The 23,437-nt window shown below is 34.8% G+C and overlaps 3 protein-coding genes across 3 annotated transcripts; 1 reads left to right on the forward strand and 2 right to left on the reverse strand.

Annotated features, from left to right (window-relative positions):
- Positions 1-989: 989 nt before the first annotated feature.
- Positions 990-5,788, reverse strand: LOC132030332 (phosphatidylglycerophosphate phosphatase PTPMT1-like). Its single transcript, XM_059419917.1, has 6 exons — positions 4,819-5,788; positions 3,257-3,379; positions 2,847-2,940; positions 1,980-2,062; positions 1,809-1,898; positions 990-1,658 (listed from the first exon to the last, which is right to left on the reverse strand). Exons 1-6 carry the CDS (start codon positions 5,083-5,085, stop codon positions 1,284-1,286), a joined length of 1,032 nt encoding a protein of 343 aa, XP_059275900.1. The 5' UTR covers positions 5,086-5,788; the 3' UTR covers positions 990-1,283.
- Positions 5,789-10,056: 4,268 nt separating this feature from the next.
- LOC132030333 (pentatricopeptide repeat-containing protein At5g47360) lies at positions 10,057-13,016 on the reverse strand. Its single transcript, XM_059419918.1, has 2 exons — positions 10,826-13,016; positions 10,057-10,486 (listed from the first exon to the last, which is right to left on the reverse strand). The coding sequence occupies exon 1, from the start codon at positions 12,937-12,939 to the stop codon at positions 11,497-11,499; it is 1,443 nt and encodes a 480-aa protein (XP_059275901.1). The 5' UTR covers positions 12,940-13,016; the 3' UTR covers positions 10,057-10,486; positions 10,826-11,496.
- Positions 13,017-20,685: 7,669 nt separating this feature from the next.
- Positions 20,686-23,175, forward strand: LOC132030334 (uncharacterized). Its single transcript, XM_059419919.1, has 2 exons — positions 20,686-22,378; positions 22,930-23,175. Exons 1-2 carry the CDS (start codon positions 20,843-20,845, stop codon positions 22,933-22,935), a joined length of 1,542 nt encoding a protein of 513 aa, XP_059275902.1. The 5' UTR covers positions 20,686-20,842; the 3' UTR covers positions 22,936-23,175.
- Positions 23,176-23,437: the final 262 nt, after the last annotated feature.

The following is a 23,437-nucleotide window of genomic DNA, read 5'->3' on the forward strand; positions in this document are numbered from 1 at the left end:
ATGATGAGCGGGCACAAGTTAAGTCTTACTTTCTAAATATTCCGCATTGGCAATTTGGCATTGTATATAACTTTCTGCGGTTTCTCTATAATTAATAAAGAACGATCAACAGTGATTCAGATATATATAAAAAGATTTTTTTTGACCTTTTACTTGCGTGCATAAATTTCATAAAATACCGTAACTAAAGAATCATAATAAATTTCGATAGGAGTTTCTCTTGAAGCAATAATGCATTGATCTAACTACCACCGGGAACCAATCTCTTCACTTCAAAAATCTTCTTGTTGAATGGCATGCTCTCCGCGACCTATAACATAAAGAGATTACCTGAAAAGGGAAAGTCCTTTGGAGATAGCAAGACAAGAAGGATGTTCAATTTTACTGTTTTTTTTGGTCTATGAATTTTAATGTTTTTCCATTTACTCTTTTGGTAGACTAATGTTTATCTGGAGGATTTGTTTGGACTGGAAACCTTAGATAAAACTGGGAAAGTGCAATTTGTAAAGTTACAAGGATATCATCTTTGAATGGACATTCAAAAAGATGCAACAATATGTTGCTCCATATTTAGTTGATAGAGCACCACCAAAAAGCATGCACTAAGGAAGTTGTTGCTTTAAGTCCTCCACTGAGCCTTAAAAGTAACTCAGTCACTTCAGGTTTTGGGATAGGAACAAATAAGTGGTGCTTTTCGTGGGTTTTCCATGTTACAACTATCCAGAATGGATCAGTCAAACATTCCATTAGGGAACATGGTATTGATTCTTCTGTATTCATTCTCATTCAGCTCCACAATTAGAATGTTGCCCTCTTTTTAAACTGCTTAATGTAATACACCCACAACAGCAACAATACCTCAATAACAAGCAAGTTAAGTTCAATAATATAAGAAGAGAATACGTTGAAGCACCAAGTACAATGGCAAATAGTTAGTTGCAGTTGCTGGAGATAAACAGAAAAGGAGAAAAAAGGTGGTTCTAGCTGAGTGAATAAACAGACCAAGAATTTATATGCAAACCTTAGGCATATCTATATATGATCTGAGTTGCAAATCCCCCGTTAAGGAACCACAAAATATTCTAATAGGTGGTAAGCTACATCATGAAAGTTCAAATTTTGCATAAAGGTATATATACATATACTCTTAAACTTCTCATTTGAAACTTGAGATATATCATATTTACATTGAGAACGTCAAGTTTTTTGGTAGAGAAAAAGCTGAAACAGTAGGCACCTTGTAGCATCTTTATGTACTGAAGAAAATATGTACGACTTTTAACTTAAGAGAACACATGTATATCTACAGTAAAACTTTCCAGCTGCTCGCTTTCTGCATTCAGCTTCTGATTCGGAATCTTCTGGTCGGTGTGGCAGCGAAGCCACATACATGATAGTCTTGCTAAGGCTGCCCCACCAGCAACTCGAACCCTGTAAATCAAATTCAAATCAGCCCAAATCTCAGATCCAGCCACCCTAGAGTCAACGCTCGAATCATATCCATCTAGATCTGCTTCGGTTATCACAACTACAGCACCATCATCGAACGCTAACAAATTCCGTCTAGCCAAGAACTTTGAGCTCCTTGAGATCAGACTAGTTAACGGGCTTGAACTGTATGTCTTTTTCACCATAAGATGGTAGAATTCTTCGACAGCCTGATTATTAGTGGAAAACTAGAGTCAGCAACAATAGCCAGAAAAATAAAACCAGGTCAACTGAAGTATCTACCGTCAATCTCATTAAGGGAGAAAAATCATGCATCTAAAATAAAAAGGATCAAAATATGAGGCAAATCTCTTAGACACCTGTCGCTGGGTAGAGGCCAAAAGCACCCTTGGACGGATGGACTTCACATAGTTATATGCATCATTTGGTGTCATCTGCTTGTACTTAACCTATAAACCAAAAGAAATTTTAGAAAGAAAATGGGTAGTGATCCTTAAATAATCCATTCAAACAAGCCTTAATTTACCCACCAAGTAGCATAAGACAATGGTCGTGCTACGTCCTCGACCAGCCTTGCAGTGCACGTATGTACTTTGTCCATTGGAAGCGTTTTCTTCAAAACAAACAAGAAAAGTTTACATAAAGGCTTAACCTACTAGTAAATCCTCCTTTGGCAGTACTCTAAACAATCTTTTAGATTTTTCTTTAGTTTCTGGCAGGGGAAAGGTGTAGAGGCTCAATCTTGATTAGGTACGTACAAAGGAAGGAAGAGGAGAGAAGACACTAGGAATAACAGAGAAATTTATCAAACCATGGGTAATTTACAGAATTTTGTATTCACCCTTATTTGTTTCCATAGGAAGCAACAAAAGAGAAAACAAGTCAATATATAAAGTGACGGATACCTCAAAAGTACTATATCCAAATAGAAGACCAACAACTTAACAAATGTACTCCTTCAGCCCCAATTGTAAGTGACAAAATCATAATTTTGTAAATCAAACAAATATAGACTGGACCACAGTTTTGTTGACTTTTCCTTAACCATGACATGACATTTGAATTTGTAAAACATTTTTTATTTAATAAACACGTAGTTTAAAGTACTATTGTCTAGGTTCAAACATAAAATTTGATTATCGAAAAATCCATATCAACCCAAGAATTGGACACTTCGACCTTCAGACTGTGTGTGCAGTGTCATTTTTGATATGATGGAGACTGTGCTCATAGTTCCAGAGTATGGACAAATTAGATGAATCTCAAGATGGTAAGTGACTGTGATGTCATGACAAAATGGTAAAAGCATCCAGGAAATTAAGGTCAAGAATGTTGACAACAGTGTAAAATCAACATATTAACAAAAAAGGGAGACCAACTGATGAGAATGTACTCACCACGGATGAACTCTACTGCTTGACATATATTGTTCAGTGATGGGGCAAATAAGTAATCTCTTGTGGGGAGAACCAAATGACGAATACCATGAGCCTGCAAGAAGTAACAGATAACACTAATGTGAAAAAAGAAAAGTAACACTTGATTTTTTTTAATAGATTTAGCTAAGGAAAGGCTGACTTCTGTTTTAAGTTGAGCACAATAGAAAGATCAAAGCAAAAGGGTACAGAAGAAATAAGGCGAAGGGGCATGAAGGTGAGAATTGAATGAAGACTGACTGCCTTTTTTTTTTTGCGTTTTGTTTTGGATACCTTTCCTTTAAGTGAAGCATAGAAAAAAGAATAAAACAAATATCATAAGTTAAAAACCTAAAAATAGTAAAACAAATATCATAAGTTAAAAACCTAACCTCATATAACGAAGTTGGAACTAAAGTCTCATAGGGCTCATTAAGGGTGACAACACCGGAGACACCAAGTTCCTTTAGCCTTTTCACATCAGATTGGAAAGGGACAGCACCTAATAACACAAACTAAAGAGGAGATTAAGTCAGTAATACAATCTTGTTATACAGTAAATATATTGGATTACAAAGGATCAACCAATTATTCACTACGAATGAATTGAAAGAACATGAACATCAAATCAACTTATATCCGGTCTTCCAAGATGGTGAACACATACACCACAAACTTAGTCTCCAATATGAAGATAGATGCACATGGAGTTATGAAAAAAGCATTGCAGCTTCTATCATTTATAAGTTTAAGATGTAAGCGAACATTTCTTAAGATCCCGACAAGCACCTCATTTACCTCACTGCACATATACTAGACATGCTACAACCTTGAACAAATAAAACACGTAATAGATATGAGCAACATCAATATCACTATACGTACTCCCTCCAAAACCAGGCCTCTTCATTCGACCACGATGGAATGCTGAACATTGAAGTTCTTGTATTCAAGAGGATGTCGCTCTAGAGTGGGGATAGAACTAGCTTTCTGATCAATTTCAACTTGTACTAGATAAAGGAGGATCTCAAGTCACCTTTTTGGTGCATGACATTGCAAAATAATTAGAATATTAGAGAAACTTCCTGGCCAAAGAAAGTAAATAAATTTTCAGGAAACCAAGAAATAAATGTGAGAGTAATCTGGGATGACCATAGTGACAGTAACTAAAATTATAGCAGGGAAAAGAAAAGAAGAGCTGAACATGTTTACTATTGGTCCATCTTCCTGGATAATTAACGATGCTTCTTTTGCCACCTCTCACTGATCAGTGATTAGAGGCAAGCTTCTTTAAGCAGATTATCAGGAAACATATTACGTCCCAGGTGTCATCATCTTATCATTCCTAAGACAGACAAGTTTAACCATCTTTCTAATGCATTTGATACAAAGTACTATAAAGATCTATAACATGACTTTTTTATTACTGACAAGAATGTCTAAGGACATGCTCTTCCAGATAGAAATTGAGCGATTGATATTTCTACAAAATTCAGTTCCACCCCTTATTTTCTGAATAATCATGCATATAGTACTATTATTCATTATTCATGACTTAGAAGTTCGGCAAGATGTTATAACAGGTCAGCATCAGCAATCAAAGCAATCAACCTTAATATAACTGAAATTTCCAGACAAAGTGTCAGATGACAATTAATTAGCATGAATTTCTAAGATAACTAGTTGAAAAATTTATCAACACATTACGTGAGTTAGCATCCAAATACGCAATACGGATTGGACATTGTAAACAAAAACATCCCAACTTATCTAAACTATTGAAGCATACCTAAATCATTTGCACATCAACATGGATCAAGATAAAAAGACCACAAAATTCACTACAAGTGTATACATTTAAGGGAGGGGAGGGGAGGGGGGGGGGGGGGGCAACAGCAATAAGGCATTCATTACAAGTGTATACATTAAGCCAGGATGACAAAAAGTGTTATACCTCATCAATCCAGTCCCACCAGCGAAACTCCACCTGAATCTTGTTCCTAACAACATTATACAGAAGTGTCGGATAAAACAAGGCCCGAGCACCAACTCCAACCATAACCCTCCTCACATCCAACACAACAATAGCATTCTTGCCACTACTACACAACACCTTACCATCAGTAGTCAATTTCTCTGCCTTCTCTACCACTCCACCCACCACCACCTCCTCCTCCTCCCTAGTCTCCAACTCTCCTCCCTTCTCTTCCTCTATATACATGATAATACTTGAAAATAAAAATAAAAAAGATCTATCCAACCGACTGATCGCCAAAAAGAGCGAAAAACCAAGATTCGCACCCCACTTACTAAAGGAAATTAAAAAAAAAAAAAAAAATCTATACAACCCGCTGATCACAACAAAAGAGGGAAAAACAAGATTCACACCCCCCACTTACTGAAGGAAATAAAAAAAGAAAATTTACACTACCCACTGATCACAACAAAAGAGGGAAAAACAAGATTCACAACCCACTAACTAAAGAAAATAAAAAAAAAGATTTTACACAACCCACTGACAAACAAAACTCAAAATTCAAGATAAAACCACAAACTTTGACCTATAATTCAAACAGAAAACATAAACCCCAAATAGCTTCAAAATCAACACACAAACAAATCAACCCTTTTCTTGAATTTAGGTAAAATATCTGTCAAACGGATCAGAAACGCTAAAATTGCAATAAAAGTTTGAACTTTGATTGAAATTGATGTAGGGTTTGCAAATTTCAACCATATTCAAAGAAAAAGGTATCAATCGGACGGTCAAGATCTTGTCTAGATGGTTGAGAGATTTGATTTGGAAAAAGTAATTGGATCGGAATTGGTAAAGTAGTTGAGATAACTTGGAATTTAAGAACCCTAGATGATACTCTACTTGAGAATTCAGATTGTTCCCCGTGTGACACGATATTTCAAACTTTTTTAATTATAAAATTGTTTTAAAGTAAGATTTATATATGAGATGGTGACGTGCAAAACCCAATGGTTTAGATTCACCAATCACGTTTAGCCTAGTATTTTATGGTAGGGGCCCTTTTATTTGATTGGGTAACCTGCTTGTTGCCACATAATTATTCGAAGAGTCACTTAGGTTCCTTTTCCTTTTTTGTCACTTAGGTTCCTCATGTACTCCTCTTTTTAAAAGGAAAAAAATTATACTCCTTCCGTTTTAATTTATATGATACATTTATTTATCACGGCGTTTAAGAAAGAGGGAAGGTTTTGAAACTTGTGGTTCAAAATAAGTCTTGAAAATTAGTGTGGTTGTAATCATTCATAAAGTGAATTTGTTTTAAATTAGGAAAGAAGCTTATTCATTTTAGCGCTGGGGCCAAAAGGAAATAGGTTCAAATAAATTGAAACAGAGGGAGTAATTATCTTCATAAATTTCGGTGTTATTATTTAGGTAGTAAAAGTTTGTATCAAGATTTTTTGAGCAAATTTTAAATTTAATTACAACAAATTGTGGAATCAAGTTTCGAGTTCGTAAGGTTACTAACTTATGGAAATTTTTTATTGCCCGTTAATATTGTCCAAGTAAGTATTGTAGTAGTAAAAATTTGTCTGAGCTAGACCCATTAAAGATAATAATACGACTTGATGCTCCATTTTTTGATGTATCAGCTTGTCACGATATTGTATTCATACAAAAATTTGAGATATTTTATAATGTTGGACCACTTGGATGGTCGCCCTTCCTATGTACAATGAAAATCATTAACTCCGCCTTCTTGATTTTCCTATTGACACCGCCCCTAGTTAGTATCATAGCGTATAGACTCGTGCAATGAACCCTATTATTATCTTTTCTTAAAAAGAAAAAGAGTTGAAAGATTATGCATCGATATCCAATATAGTTCCTCTTGATTTTTTCATACTACTGAGGGATTTGGAAAAAATAAGTCATTACCATCTGTATAGGTGTCGTATTGCTTTTCTGTGTAGCAAACTTGGTTAAAGGTTGAACAAAATTCACGTTTTAGGAAGTGATCATAAAGATTTATTTAACTTTAAAGAGGGGTAAATCTACATACCTGGAAACAACAAAATGTTGGTAATTTGTTTTGTTGCAAAATCTTTTAATATCTTGTTTGCAACATTTGAGAAAGGAAAAAAAAAAAAAAGATGCCATTTGACATGGAAATAAGCTTGACCAGAAGTTGAACAGGAAGCATGGTATGTTCCAGTAGTGTCATAGACAACAGACTCACTGTCCTACTTCTCACAGTCTGTTTGAACATGCATGGAGAGGATCAAAGTATAATGTGTACTTATGCAGTTGCCTACCCTTTATGCAGTTGCACTTTTGCAGATATATGTTTGGTTCTTGGATTCTCCCTCCAAACAACTATCTTTGTCTATAAATCTACATCAACCTACTGTGGTAATTACGAGATGCATTTTACAGTAGAAACCGAGTTGTCTTCGACAGTCTTCACATTCTACATTCTCAAAACACGATGAAACACAAAGTTCCAAAACAATAAAAATCAATAATATACATACATAAATTTGGTCTGACAAATAGGAAAGAGGTAACCGAGTACCCGAAAGCAAGGGGCCAAATTTGTCAATACACCTGAGTTACCATCGTGTACCCAAGAAATCACAAGCTCAAACCGAAAATAGTCTTTCCACAAAAAATGCAAGGTGAAACTGCATATAATAAACTAAATATAGTTCACCTCTAATTCAACCCCCCCGCATGGGAACCTAATATTAGAAAATGTTTTCTATCAATAATCTAGTAACAAAGGGGATGAATGAGTTTGGAGATACAAAAACAGCTCGACTCCCATACAAGGATCAGCACAGCCAAGCAATGTGGCGAATTTGAAAAAGCAAACTTACACAGTGCAAGTAACTTAACTCTCTGAGATCATACTTTGCTTTGTCCTTTTATAGGGGAAACGGGTAAAAGAATATAAACTCCAACACAGCAGCCCATAGAGTTCAACTAAAGAGAACTTACCCTTGCCATGCTTAGTAGGAAAAAAGCGTGAAAAAGCTCACAAAGCCAAAGGAGGAGGAAAGTGAGCAAGGAATGAGAACTCAGAGGGAAGTAAGAACATGTACAAATTGTTGTCTATATTTTGATTTCAAAATCAAATACATGCATATATAATAGAAATTTCATAAAAAATATAAAAGATGTAACAAAAGATTAAATTATAAATGAAATGTATAAAGTGCCTCAAAACTTTCCAGGGTTCCCAATAGGTACAAAACTACCATTTTTGTCCCTCTATAACAAATAGAGAACAGCCTAATTACAAATAATGTATCCTCACCAGAGAGGGGGAAGAGAGGGCATGGAGATATGCAGAAGATGCTGACATACTTGTGCATCAAGCAAAGACTGAACTTGCTTCAGTAGCCCTGTCCTCAACTAAGTTGTTTTGAAGTTCCTTGAAATGCAATTTTAGTCTGGTGAAATACCACGATAGTAAAGAGATATTTTGTTCTTGTAAGCAAGGATTTAAGCACATATACCATTTTAGTAAGTGAGGCTTAATGGACGAAAGCTGGTTTGGGAGGACAGAATAGGTGAATTTTTTTTATTTTTTTTTTATCAGCAGAATTCTTGATCTTACAGAAGCTGTTATTTTGAAACTTCTTTGTTAGCTTCATCCTACTTTTCTTTACACCAAATGGGAAGATTTTTGCCTTCAAAATAAAGGTTAAATCGCTTACGATTGGGAGATGATCCAAAAGAGCAGGAGATTACTAGTCATAGTCTCGTAGAAGTAACAATATAAGTAAAAGTTCTCCATCTTCCTCTCCTGGTCTTGTCTGTTCTAAGAGAATCGAGTATATTCTATACACAAAATTGGTATACTTGAACAGACATACATCCTTTTATTCAAGTGGACTGACAATATTTTACAAGATAAATTAATATACACTAAGTTTGGCCAAAAAAAAAAAAAAAAATTCAATCCTTTCCAAGTCACACAAACATGATGCACTTGATTTCTATTTCAATAACCAAAATGAGGTGGAGTCAACAAATCCTGCTAGATCTTAAGGAAATCATCTCCTCGTAGACAACAAGGATGAGGAAGTGCTTAAAATCATAAACTAACCACATACACAACGTGGCATTATCTGCACTTCTTTATAATACGTTAGACCATCAGAAAGTATACTGCACCCCACATATATTGTCCAAAAGCCCAGATGCATTACGACTATGAAAAATATATGGCAAAATTTGGCGCACTTTAGAGAATACATCTAGCTAGCATAAAGGTCACTTGACCAAATATTGCACCTTAACAATCTATAAACAAATATTTGTAACTTCATGATTTCTGTTAACTCCAGACCCACATTGCGGGATCCACTGTGTAGGTTGTTGTTGTATGATTTCTGTTAACTCTAAATAATTGCATCATATGATTGCCAAAAAACTTTATAGCAAGAGCAGAAACTAGATGGGCATACATTCTTTGAAGGACAAAAAACATCACAAGGCAACATGAAACTACATGTTATCTTTTCAACAAAAACTAATAACCGCCCTTCTCATGCAGTATCTAAAAGCAAATAATTTCCAGTAAGTAACTGACTCAAAAGTTATCCTCAAGTCTTATCATGACTCATACAAAATAAAGAAGTATGTACAGAAAGCACATAACTTGTTCACCCTTTGTCATGTGCAGCTCTAGACACAGACAAACCAGTTGGAGGTCTCCTCCCCCAATACAGGAAGCAACCAGCACCTCCATTGACACTCGTGGAACTGAAATCAGTTTGTGAACTAATAATGACCCCTGCCCCCAAACAGAGTCTGGAAGCCTGTCAAGCGACATTACGAGGGATCAAATGACAACTGAGCTGAAAATAACAAAATCTATTTATCCATATCTCAAGTTCTCTTCTTTAAATATACTAGGTTACCATTGCAACCAAAATCTTCTAAAATATACCTATATGCTACTAATTGAAACAAAATTCCAACATGCTATCCTATTCCCTCTACGTAATTCAATACATTATACACTACAATTGAGGCACGAATGTAGGTGAAATTTTCTTTTCAGCAATGTTTGTGTTTCGTAAGTTCAGACATACATCAGGAATGGGCATTTGAAGCAAGAAAATAGACTAATAGCTTCTGCTTGTTTGAGTTACAGCGATAGCAAAGCAAAACCATGCACAAAATTAGATAGAAAATAACCCTTATTGCAAAAAGAAAACAAAGTGGTCACTCCTCTTATTATATTTAGAACCATGTTTCTTTCAATAAGATTTGGAACAGATATTATTTTCAAAACAGGTGATCCTCAAAACAGAAAAGAATACAGAAAGCGAAAAAAAGGGAATTTATGATCATGGACTTGAACATAATCTAACATCATGAATTTGAACTGGACTGCTTAACTGTAGATGCACAACAGGAGAGTCGTCGATTTTGGGATTCTGACTGTGGACTTCGATCAAAGTGCAGAATAGAGCTGCTGCTTTATATGAATTGCTCCCATAAAGCCAGTTTGCAAACCATGTGGGACTCTATTGCCATTGTACTCCATCCTTGCTTATTTTTTTGAAACTGTACTCCATCCTTGCTTAATGCGCAACCAATTGAATAGAACTCGTAGTTCAGCCTAAAATTACTAACCAGAAAGGCAGACATTTCAAGATAAGAACTTCAAAATCCAAATTAGTCAGTGCATTCAACTTACCATTAAGTTCTATGCACCGACATCACATATACTATGATACAGTCAAGGTTAAACTGGCCTACAACAATAGATAATTGTACATAGAAAGCCTAATATGGTAACCTGAAAAATAGAGTAATAACCTGTTATAGCCGGTCATATTGCACTAATAGTGTAAAACTTCTTTTACAGATCAGTGTATGTAACTTAAATTCTTTCTTGATTGTTAATGTATTTCACATGTCATTTATTTTGCTCAGAGGGGTGGTTGAGAAAGACTGCAAAACTTACATGATAACCAAGATGCCACCACAAGTAAGCTAGAAAACTCAATCGTCATCACATTACATCTTTTTTTTTTTTTTTCTTGAAATGGAAAATGCTGCATTGAAGAATTGAACACGAGACACTCGTCTCACATTATATCTCGGATCATGGAAAAACAAATCTCTATCTGTGCAAGGATACTAAACCCAACGCGAACTAGAACCAAAAGGTTAAACTGAAAAGTATGCTTCAACACGTGGACATGAATTGTGGTGACAATTGACAGATGCTGGAACAAGAAAAATAGATGAAGGCTGTGCTGAGACCACTCTAATATAAATTGAATCACATTGGAAGAAAAAATAAAACTGGGTGGTGGAACAAAACCTTGTAGATAACATATCAAATTTACAACAGAATTCCAGATGAAGATGCAGAGAATCACGGAAGATACCCAATATCATTTAAGTACTCAGGCTCAAGGGCATTCCTCAGTGATTCTCCTGCTGGGATCCAATCATTCCAACCTGACTAGAAGTCTTAATGTGTTTTATTTATTGAACAAAACTGGAGAGAATTCAATTAGGTGGAATATAGAATACAACTGAGGGTCAATCACAATGGCGAGGTTACTGTTTGTTGACAACACTAAAGCACAAGTACGATCAAGGTATTAATGCAATCTTGGTCATTCATCAGCTCTTAATATTACCAATGTTTGAAGCTAAATCCTCTTTCCCACAACGTCTAAGACATTCAATTACATTCTTAACATAAGGGCCTTTAAGCTGAATTCCTTTCCCTACCATCCCACTAGCAAGCTTAGCAGCTTCTACAAGATGATTTGCCTCGCATAGTCCAGACATAAGAATAGAATAAATATCAGAATCTATAGAAGATACACTTGCAGACTGCTCAATCGCATCAATCAAGTGATATCCATCAAGTATCCGACTTTCCTTACAAAGCCATCGTATTATTGTGCTTGAGGTCAAGCCGTCAGGCTTTAGGCCACCAGTCAACATTCTCCTAAAAAACATTTCAGCCTCCTTGAGTTTTCCAATCCGAAACAGCGATAAAACTAGAAAACTGTAGCAAGAATCAAGTGGAATACCACTTTCAGCTACTCTGTTGATAACTTTATGAGCTTCCTCCACATGTCCATCTTTGCAAAGACCTTGAATCAAAGTACAGACAAGTACCCTATTTGGTTTACACCCAAAATCCCTCATTTGGTCCAAAATACTTAATGCCTCTATTGACTGACCTTTCTCAACAAAATTTTGAACCACAGTAGTATAAGTAACAACATTAGGCTTACACTGCCCACCGTCTTTTTCCATTTCTCTCAATAACTCAAGTGCCCTTTCCAAATTCCCGAACCTACAAATCCCGTCAAGAAGAGCTGAATAGGTAACCGTATTTGGCACACATTCATGTCCCCTCATAGCTTTGGTTAATCCACAAGCTTCTTCCAACCTACCCACCTCACACAACCCCTTAATTATCACGACATAAGTGATCATATCAGGATGAAGATCAATCAACTCCATCTCTCTCATCAACCCCATTGCCTCATCCATATCTCCCTTCTCACATAATAATCGAATAACTACATTATACACTGTCGTGTCTGGACGACAATTAGCCTCCTTCATTTTCCTCAACACCCACAGGCCCAAGTTTGCATCTTTTCCTTCTCTACACAAATTCAATATAACCTTAAACATCTTAGCACTTGGGACATAATTTTGCACCCTATAAGCCTCAATAACATCTTGAATAATTTGTGGTTTTCGATCAACTTCAAGCAATTTATAAGCTCTACTAAACATATAACTACTATGTCTATAGCTAGAATTAAGACCAGCCCAAATGAAGAATCTGAGACCTATTTGGGGATCATCAACCGCGCATTTCTCTAACACTTCATCAACACACCGAGCATCTAGTTTAGCCCTTACTACATTCAGTGTTTTCTCCATACCATACCCATTTTTATTCTTGAATAAAAGATTCAAGAATTCTTCAGCTGATGATGATGAAGTGGTAGATAAATGTAGTATCTTGAGTAATGAAATTGGCTTATTGGTTGGATTAGTTTCCAAGAAAAGGCGATAGATTGATGGAAGAAACATAATTTTCTCATAAAGAATTGAAATTCAGATATGTTGGATTTGGAATAGTGAGAAAACTGAAATTAGCTGCTTGAAGAACTAGAAGAAAGACACCGGAGAAGAGAAGGGGGGAGGCCTAGTCAGCTTAATGGACTTCTCCGGGGAACATAAGTCTGGGCCCAAATTAATCACAATGGGCAATTGCAGGATTAGCCTTCGCTGGGGATGGTCTTTAATTTTTGTGCCTCAAAATGGTTGTCTTTAACTTTTGTACTTAAGATAGAATTTAGGCCTTACAAACAGAATTTGCACATAGACAGAATTTATAAATTTCTGCCTTAAAGCAAAATTCTGCCTTAAAGACCCACAATCTGGGAGCATTAGGCGAAGGATAAAACTTAAAGACGACCAATTTGAAGGACAAAAATTTAAAGACCACCCAAAATAAAGGACAATCCACGCAAAAAAAAAAGTATCATTGTAGCAATTCTTCATTTAGAGGGAATTTGGGCCTGTGACTGGAACAGGGCCTAATAGCCCTAATCCTTAACCTTTTATTAACACTCTGTTTGTTTGGATGGTTGTTTCCCGTGGTTCATTAATGTACAGTATGGTATGGTATAGTATGGTGTTGTATTGTATTGTATTAATGAATACAAAATTTGAATAGATTGCATCATTTGTTGTAGTTTAATAATATTTGTATTGTTTGGTTTGACTATATGGTATTGTATAATAACTTGTAAGTTTATTAAAATACTCTTAATTAGAAATTAGTTTAAATATATCAATAAAACTCAGGTAAAGGATAAAATAGGAACTTTAAAAAATAAGTAGGTATTGGGTGGGGGTGAGTGGCTTTTTGGGGTGGGGTTGGGTGGTGGTGAGAGGTAGTGGGTGGTGATTAGGGTAGAGAGGGGTGGGGAAGTTGGGGTGGGGTGGGGTGGGGGTCAGGGTGGGGGTGAGTGGGGGTGGAGTGGTGGAGGGTGGGGGTATAATGGAGAAATGAAATACGTAACCATGCAAAAACCACTAAATCCGTGGTTACAAAAATTGAACTTTTTCATGATTTTATAACCACGGAATTACAACTGGTTTACAACACCATACCGTATAATTTTAAGAAGGCATACATAAACATGCACTTAAACTTGGTCTCAGCTGACAAGTATGCCCTCCAACTTTGAGTGTGCACAAGTAGGCGCCTCAACTTGTAAAAAGTCGAACATATAAACACAATGCTGGCATGGCACTGACGTGGTACATAAATTTTAGAGGGCCACGTCAATATCACATCAGCATTTGTATTTAAGTGTTTAATTTTATACAAGTTGAGGTGCCTACTTATCAAACCCAAAGTTGAGAGATCTTTGAAAGAAAGCCAAGTTTAAAGCACTTTTATGTGTTATCTTTTAAGAAAAATGAAAACAACCATGATTTCGTAAAAAACTATATATTAGTGAACCATGGGAAACAACCATCCAAACAGGGGGTAAGGGGATTCAGTAACAAGAAATTTCACCGTCTGTTCTCCCTAAGGACTAATGGTTTTTTTGATCCTATTAAAGAAATTTGTGCTATGGTAGCATTGGCGCACGCACACCGCTAAAATTTGGTCTTGTTCTTCTCCGGTTGTTTTTTTTTTCTTTTCCTTTTCTTTTTCTCCTTCGATCATACTTCTTCTTGCAGTACATTACGAGCATCAGTGTTTGAAGAGACGGGGGCGTGAGGCGAGACGTTTTCTGCAACATGGGGCGAGGCGTAAGCCCCAAGACACGGGGCGTAAGTCCCATGAATCTACGGGGCGTATATTTCATATATCTTCAATTTTATAATTTTATTACTAAAAAATAAGCAAATGTAAAGTTTTCATTAAAATTCTGAAAATAAATTCAAATAAGTCACCAATAATATAAAAAGAATTATTATAAATATTATTTGAGAAAGATAACAACACAAAAAACGATAATAGCCTAGATAATCTTTAAAATGAAATTTTCATCCACTTCATCATCAATCTCTAGATCTATTAGTCCTTCTCGACCTCAACTAATATTTGCTGTGACTTTTATTTATATATTCAAAGAAGTAGATGGGAAAAAAGTGTAAGGGAAATGACAAAAAATGGATAAAGTTGCTTCAGGAACGTAGTGTTATGAAATCTCTATTATATCAATTTCAGGCATAATCATCTAAAAAAAACTATTTATGACAGTGTTATTTTCTATGAAAGTTGCTTTATTTATTTATATATTTTAGGAAAAATCACTACAACATGAAAACATGATAATATAAAGTATAAACATCATTATACCAACAATAAAAATCATAATTTATAGCAAAAATACTTTTAAAACAATAAAAATCAAATTTAACGCCCGGGGCTTACGCTTTTGTGCCCGGAATAGGGCGTACGCCCCATTGATCTGCGCCTTTCATTTGTGCCCCGGAGTATTTTTGGTACGCCCCGGGACTCGCCCCGAAAATGTACAAAACACTGATGAGCATACACAACTAAATTTGTTGAGCTTGCAAAAAATTGTTAAAGAAGACAGAGATTTAATAGTTTTTGAAGGTTTGGGTTGAATCTAATAGTTCATAATTGTTGTAATTGATATTAAAAAGTTGGATATCAGTTTGTTTTTTGGCTAAACAGTAAATTCTCATTCAACCAAAATTGGATATCAAATTTGGAGTTGATTTAGAACAATTTGGATTAATTTTGAAGCAAAAACTTGTTAGTGAAATTTTAAGTGCAAGTCCTGATGACCCGTCAAGAACTATGAACAACTTATTCCAAAATTAGGACACAATTTGAACTAAACCCAGGTAATTCGCCAAAAATTGTGGCAATATCAGATTTTCTTATTGATTCACCAGGAGATTTTTTTACTGAACTCATGGTGATCTGCCATAAGTCCCAGCAAGCCCATCCATAAGAATATCCAATTTAGATTCAAGCCACATAGAGCTCATTAAAGAAGAAAGGCTCCCTACTATGAGTTTCTTCATTTCCAGACTCAATATTCTCATGTGTACAAATATATTTATTCTAGGTTTCCGAAACCAATGTAATAGAGTCCTTTTTTTTTTTTTTTTTTAATAATTTTTTCACCGGTGTCCCGTATTTCATTGGAGTCGACCGACCCGGACTCGCTCGTAGGGCCCATTCGAGGGAACTGCTCACTATCAATAATTTCTTCATAACTAGGGTTCGAACACAAGACCTCTGGTTAAGGCAGAAGCAGCCTCATCCACTGCACCACATCCTTTGATGATAGATAGAGTTATTTGTTATCAACGTCTGCATTTTAGTATTAGCCTTATCTATCATAATTATCTTAAGGCCTTCATTTATAGGACATGCTTGAATAAAAATTAATACTGAAAGACGGAAGGGAAAAGATTATTAAAAAAAAATATAAGAGGGGACAATACTCAGACACAATGAGGATTTCTAAAGACAGTTGTAAAATTCAAAGTTGAAAAGGAGTTTTGATTAAGAGAGAATCCGATCCGTTAACATGTTGTCATTGACATATCTTTTGAATTTTTTACTTTCGGCCACAGCCTTTGATCAAAGAAAGATACCCTATTCTATTAGCATTAGCTACCTTTTACTTAACTTTGATTTCTCCTGCTTACCCTTTGAGCAATCAACTTAAGCCTTTCATAAGGTTTTTAATTACAAAATGAAAGGCTTATACTGCCAAAAAAAAAGTTTTATTCTGTTTTCTTTAGTTTTTATACCACTATGATAGCTACCTAAAACAAGAACTGCATGTACTAAATTCTTAGGTGGTTGCGTTTTATCAAAATCTAATTGATTCTCTTAGGAGTAAGTTGAATTAAAGAGCTTTCAATATGGAGACTAATATACTTCATAATGTACACAAAGAGCAAACGATTTATAAATATTATTCCAGTTCAAGTCTTGTTCCGCACTTAAATTAATGATTCAAACACTTACCTTGATTAGCTTGTAATGGAAAATCTCACTAACATTATCATTATTTGTTAACTTTAGACAAGTATATGTCCTTTATACACACATGCAGTCATCGCTTTCTGCATTTGTGAACGCTGAAGTTGAGTAAAAACTTTGTTGCTAGAAATTTTTTTAAAAAATGGTTTCGTTGCTAGCAGAAATACTTCATTTTGATGATTGTGGTCCAAATGAGGAATTATTAAGGTAATTTGACGTGAATACTTTATTTGAATGCTTAATTTGTCAAAAGAAGAAGCTCAACTTATAGGTTCAAAATAAAAAAATCGACATTCGAACCAAAAGACCAATCATTTGAACTTATTGAAACTGGGGTTTGAATTCTAATTTCTTAAATCCGAAATCCAAAATTCAAATCAAATTTTCATATTCAATCCAACCTACCCCAGTGCTCATCTAGAGTTACTAAAGTCATTGGTAATCAATAGGAGACAAAACTAATTCTGGCAAGGTCATACATAATTATTTTCTACCCTTTCTTTCTCATAATGATAATGAAAAGGGATCAGCTTGTGTGGAAAGTGTGTCCGCTGAGGTAACACGCAAAATAAGGCCAAATCCATGTGATTCGTCAGCACCATATCTTAGCTTTTTATTTATTTATATGTTAAAAGTTGAAACACTAAAAAATTATAGTAATATATGCTCTTGAACACATAGCAAATGCTCGTGCTGACCAAAAGATTCTTTGAACTTAAATTCATTTTTTGTTTTGAGGTTTTTTTTTAATTTCCTTAGGTTATCTGGAATTATCCAGCTGCGGATGAATTGGTACTGCATCAAACTTCAAAGCTTTCTACTAAAGAAAAGAGCAAGATAGCAGGGAATACAATTATCCAGAAGACAAAAATACCTTGCATTCACATTAAGAAATGGCCATCATGCATCAAACCTAGAATATTGTCTAAGCTCATGATACTATAATCAAATACTTAACTAATATCAAAATTTCAGAAGGAACATTAAGTCGAAGCTCATGATACTATGATCAGATAACTATTGTTACTTAAAACAGTGGTGTTTTCCTGTGTAGACTTTTAATAGCACAAGTGTCAGATAACTCTATCCAACAACAACACCAACAACATATCCAGTGAAATCCCACAATGTGGGGTCTGGGAGGGTAAAGTGTACGCAGACTTTACCCCAACCTTGGAAGGTATGGAGGTTATTTCCGAAAGACCCTCGGCTCAAGAGAAAGCATGGCAAAAAAAATGTCAGATAAGGACAAGCAATTCAAAGCCGTACGAAAATAAAAATAACGAAAGCGGCAAAAAAGACCATGATAAAACAATAAAGGAGCAGTAGCTACCACAAATAAATAAGATAATCGAAGTACAAGAAACAACATCAGATAACTCTATCCATTCAAACAAATTTATCAGGGGTTGTTTGGTTGGAGGGATTATGTGGGTTATTCCAAAGATAAATTTGGGATTAAATCTATTTTGTGTTTGGTTGAAAGTTTTAGCTAAAACCAAGAAAAATTGTGTACCACAATCATGTGATTATCTATTCCATACAGCGGTTGATCCATGATTTGCAGTTTATGAGTTATGCAGTTTATTATGTCATATTCAGTGAATTTATCAAGGCTCTATAAAAAATATAAAAAATAAAAAATAAAAAAGAATTTATCAACAAATATACATAATTTGGACAAAAATTAATGATTCTACCGATCCTGTACTTTCGATGCTAGCTCCGCCCCTATTTTCATATAGATTTCATATAGAAGGGGGATAGATAACTTTAATTATAATTCTGGTTGTAATTTCAAGATAACATGGTTTTGAATCAAACAACTCGAAAGACACATATCTTGGTCGGTAGCAAAATAAATGTCTTCTCTTTTTGTTTTCAACTAATTTTTAAATGATGATCACCAAGTTTGTCACTTGGTGCTCCGTAACTAAAAAGAACTAAAAGCATAGAGCATAAACTCCAAACAAAGTATATTGGATGAGTGGGGAGGGTAGACAAGAAAGAAAGAAAAGCATAGCCCTCCAAATTAAAGTATGCAAAAAGTAAGCAAAGATGTTGCAATCTTCCCAATTCCCACATACAAAGCTAGCGTACGCACTCCAAAAGAGAGAATCCTAACCATTTCCCACGCAACCTTTTGGTCCCCTCATTTTCCTCTATCCAAAATGCCCTTCCTCACCCCACCGCACCCCACCTCCCCAAATAAATAAAAACTCTAAACCTGTTTTTTAAAATTAACTTAGAGATAAGGGTAAAAAGACACCCTAAATATCATTTTTTTTTTGTTTCATACCTAAACTATCATGAGGTTGAGAAAACTACCTAAACTATCACTATCTAGTTTGCAAAACACACCTGAACTAAATGTGTGAACTCACTCTCCAAAAGTGAAGGCTGAAATTTTACTCAAAAAATTGTTCGCGTGGCATAAGTAATGCTATGGTGGCTCCTACATGTAATATTTTTTTATAAACAAAACTGTATATTTTTTATTAAAAACTGCATTATTTTTTTTAAAAAAAATCAGCATTTTTTATTATAAAAATAATCTGGATTTAAAAAAAATCAAAAAAATAATAATTTTTGTAAAAAAAATTAAAATATTTAGAAAAACAGAAAAAAAAAATATTTAAAAAAAGGAAAAGTTGATTTTTTTTTTTTGTAAATGTGGAAACTAAATAATCAGTTTTCTTATTATTATTTTTTAAAAAATAACTTTTCCATTTTTTAAACTATTTTTTTAATTTTCTATAATTTTTTTTTTTTTACAAAAATTATTATTTTTTAATTTGTTTTTTTAAACAAATACGTTTTTTTTTTAGTTTCCATGTAGGTGCCACTGTGACATTGTTTATCCACGTGGACAACACTTGGCAACGTTTTTATATAAAATGGAGAGTGTAGATCACATGTCATTCAAGAATAATTTGAGGTGTGTTTTACAAACTAGATAATGATAGTTTAGATAGTTTTCTCAACCTCCTGATAGTTTTGGTATGAAATTAAAAAAAAAAAAAAGAAGTGATAGTTGGGTGTGTTTTTGACCCTTATCTCATTAACTTATACACATTAATAGCGCAAAAGTTTACCAAGTATATTACTCCTCATATATTCTAACAAGAAAAATGCTTTATTTTTTAGATTACTAAACTAAATTTTACGGACGAGTTCATGTTAATATGATTATATGTTCTAATAGTGTAAAATTCAGTTGTTAGAAGTTAAACTCTAGGTCTAAGCCTTGACATACAAGGGATTAGCATTTTAATTCTCAAAACATGCTATGCTATTTTTCTTAATGGAAATATGAGAAGCTTAACATTCACACTCCAAGGCTCTCTAGTACATTTTCAAAGAAACTAGTACTTATCAAGAACAATGAGTATTTTATGAAAATTATTCAAGAAGTGTGATGCCGATGATGGACGGCGGACAGACGAGAGCGGGTCAGAAAGAAGCACTAACAAGCTTCTGAATAAGGGTTGCACATACCTTAGACGAATCTCACAATTAATATGATAGGAAAGTGAAGAACTTTATGACATAACACAAGTTTACATGTAGACGCGTGCTTGTGACTCAATAATGACTTAGCTCAAGGCACAAATTAGTGACGCCTGTTGAGCCGAAGCGAACAATATGTGTCGTGAGTTTGGGCTCCGACAAGAAGAGTATTTCCACCACTTTCACCAAGTGGTGAATCTACAAAATAAAAGGACAAGCATGTCAAAAGAGTGGAATAGTTAAAAGCAAAAGAAATAAAGCATAGCTTCAAATCAGGTCACTCCTTCCAAAAACTTTCTTTATCACTCTCCCCTTTTCTATACTTTTCCTTAGCGCTAAGAATTCTCTCATCCATCTTCTCATTTTCTTTTCACATTTTGCAACATAAAACAACACCCAAAAAAACCAAAGCTTCCTCTCTGTTCTTCAATGGGAGATAACAAAGCTCTTAACACCTCCAAACAAAAGAAAACAGACTCTGAAATTCCACCAAACCATGCAAAACATAGTAAGTTTTATAATCATTTTCTTTTCAAAGCTTCACTTCTTATGATTTTTATAGTTGTACTTCCACTTTTCACCTCAGAAGCTCCTGATTTCATTAACCAAACTCTTCAAACAAGAAGTTGGGAAGTTCTTCAGCTAATATTTGTTGGCATAGCTGTTTCATATGGACTTTTTAGCAAAAAAAGTGATGAAACAGACAAGGAACATAGCTCAAAGTTTGATAATGCTCAATCATATGTATCTGGATTACTTCAGGTTTCATCTGTTTTTGATGATGAGGCTGAAAGTCATGATGAAAACAAAGTTCGGACTTGGAATAATCAGTACCATAGAGGTGACAATCCTGTTGTAGTAGTTGCTAAAGAACCCCATGGTCTTAATGAACAGAGAGCTATTAATTCGAGAATTGGCGAAAAGCCTTTGCTTTTGCCAATTCGAAGCTTGAAATCTCGTGTTCTTGATGATAAAGTGGAAGAATCTAATGAAATTAGTTCAAATTCTGGTTCTTTAAACAAATCAAGAAATGGGGATTTTGTAGTGTCAAGTCCTAAGAAATTAGTGGACAACATAGAGGAAAATTTTGTCCGTCCATCGCCTATCCCATGGCGATCAAGATCAGCAAGAAACATGGAGGTGAAAGAAGATGATGAGAATAATCATTCCCACTACCCTGAACTTAACAAGATTGAACCATTTTCTTTAAGGTCTCAATCTTTTAGATCACCTAGGCCTAATAATAACTCAACTTCCTCTTTACCAAGAACTCTTTCTCCTTCACAACCTTTTTCATCATCAAGAAAATTGTCCCCTTCATTGTCCATTTCAGCAGAATCGCAATCCAAGATTGTTAATGAAGATGTAGTGACAAAGAAAAGTTTTCGCAGATCGACTCCTCCTCCACCCCCTCCACCCCCACCACCACCACACTTGTTCTACAAGACTTCTCCTTTGATGAAATCAAGCTCTAGTATTACAAATGACAAAGTAATTTCTTCTGAGAAAGAACTTAGGAGAAGCATTAGGAGTGTGCCAACGGAACCGACAGGGGCGGAAAAATTCCTAAGGCCATTCATAGGGAGTTCAAGAGCAAAAGAATATGGAGAAGAATTCATAAGCCCTAAACATGAAGAGACTTTTAGAGGATCAACTGACAAAATGATGCATGAAAGTTACAACTTTGCATCAAAGCCAAGATTTAAGGAATTTCCAAATGAAGAGAAGAAAGAATATGTTGAGAAATTCCTTGTGGAAAGTGATCAGGAGGATTCAGATAATGAGAGTGAAGATTATGATTATTTCAAAGAAAACTCGGAGAAAAATGAATTTGGAACTCAGAGTGATGAGGGACCAGATGTTGACAAGAAAGCTGATGAGTTTATAGCAAAGTTTAGGGAGCAAATTAGGCTTCAGAGAATTGAATCCATCAGAAGAACAGCTGGGCAATCTGCTAGAAACCTTGTAAGATAACCTTGTTCTAATTTGAGGTGATCAAATTCACCTTATTTTAGTTTTATGGTTTACAATTCATAAGAGAAGTTTCCTTTTCAGTTTCCTATTTATACATCCGAGTTTTCTGGTATACAGAGCTTTCAGCATAATGTAATTTTAATGTAATTACCTCGGCCTCCTCTCCCATAATTCATTTATTACCATGAGGCTCATTATGATTATTGTTACTGCATGACAATATCTGGTATGAAAAGCTTTTGATTATCCCAGCTTTCTTTCATGTTTAGTTTGATTACATGTAAATCTTTATGACATTTATTTGATAACCTAGTAAAAATGACCAAAGATAACCACTCTCAAAAGGTTTTGCAATGTCGATATATATAACTGAAATCCTTTTTATTTACCTGCTTTCAAGTTTTTAGTCCAGCTTTTAGGATTTTCAATAGTTTATTAATGGTTTCAATGCTGAATTTGTACCAAGACCAACTCAAGACATTTCAAGTGCATGCATTTTCTTTTTAAATATTCAGTGCCCTTAAGTTTCTTTGCACTTGTAGGTTTAAAGGAAGGAAATCTTGGACAAAACTATAATTTGTCAAAGGGTAGTGATATTATCCCTAACCAGTGAGCAACTGATGTTATAGAGTTATGTTGAAGTACCCTAAAGCTCTATTCTCTGATATCTGGAAATGGATGGATAGCTATTGTGCTGATAAACAAATTTGCTCAATATTGAGATCAATCTGATTTCTCTCAAATAAATCTCAGGAATCTGAAAAACTCCAGTGTGTTTCATTATCATAATCTATACATCATTTGGAGTTGCTATTTAAAAAGATGATTTTTGAAGCAATTTAGACGACTATTGAACAAGTTGGTGCAAAGGCTATCAATACATTAACTCATAAACATTGTAGAAAAGGAGAAAGAACCATGTGATCGAGGTTAGTTCAAGAGTCTCTTACGCTGCAGCATAGTGAAGAGATATACCCATAATTTCCTAGCTATATTTGTAGCTTGAATTAAGGCTTCCAATCCCCTTTCCTCTCTCAATAACTAAAGAGG

The sequence above is a fragment of the Lycium ferocissimum genome, chromosome 9 (assembly GCF_029784015.1).
Source record: "Lycium ferocissimum isolate CSIRO_LF1 chromosome 9, AGI_CSIRO_Lferr_CH_V1, whole genome shotgun sequence".
Taxonomy (NCBI): domain Eukaryota; kingdom Viridiplantae; phylum Streptophyta; class Magnoliopsida; order Solanales; family Solanaceae; genus Lycium; species Lycium ferocissimum.

What these genes read in the sequence shown, in the direction of transcription:
- LOC132030333 (XM_059419918.1), bottom strand. Translation starts at nt 12,939, where the DNA reads ATGTTTCTTCCATCAATCTATCGCCTTTTCTTGGAAACTAATCCAACC.
- LOC132030334 (XM_059419919.1), top strand. Translation starts at nt 20,843, where the DNA reads ATGGGAGATAACAAAGCTCTTAACACCTCCAAACAAAAGAAAACAGAC.
- LOC132030332 (XM_059419917.1), bottom strand. Translation starts at nt 5,085, where the DNA reads ATGTATATAGAGGAAGAGAAGGGAGGAGAGTTGGAGACTAGGGAGGAG. An exon ending in AGCAGTAGAGTTCATCCGTG is followed by an intron (nt 2,063 to 2,846) that starts GTGAGTACATTC and finishes TTTGTTTTGAAG; the next exon opens with AAAACGCTTCCAATGGACAA. An exon ending in CCATTGTCTTATGCTACTTG is followed by an intron (nt 1,899 to 1,979) that starts GTGGGTAAATTA and finishes TTTGGTTTATAG; the next exon opens with GTTAAGTACAAGCAGATGAC.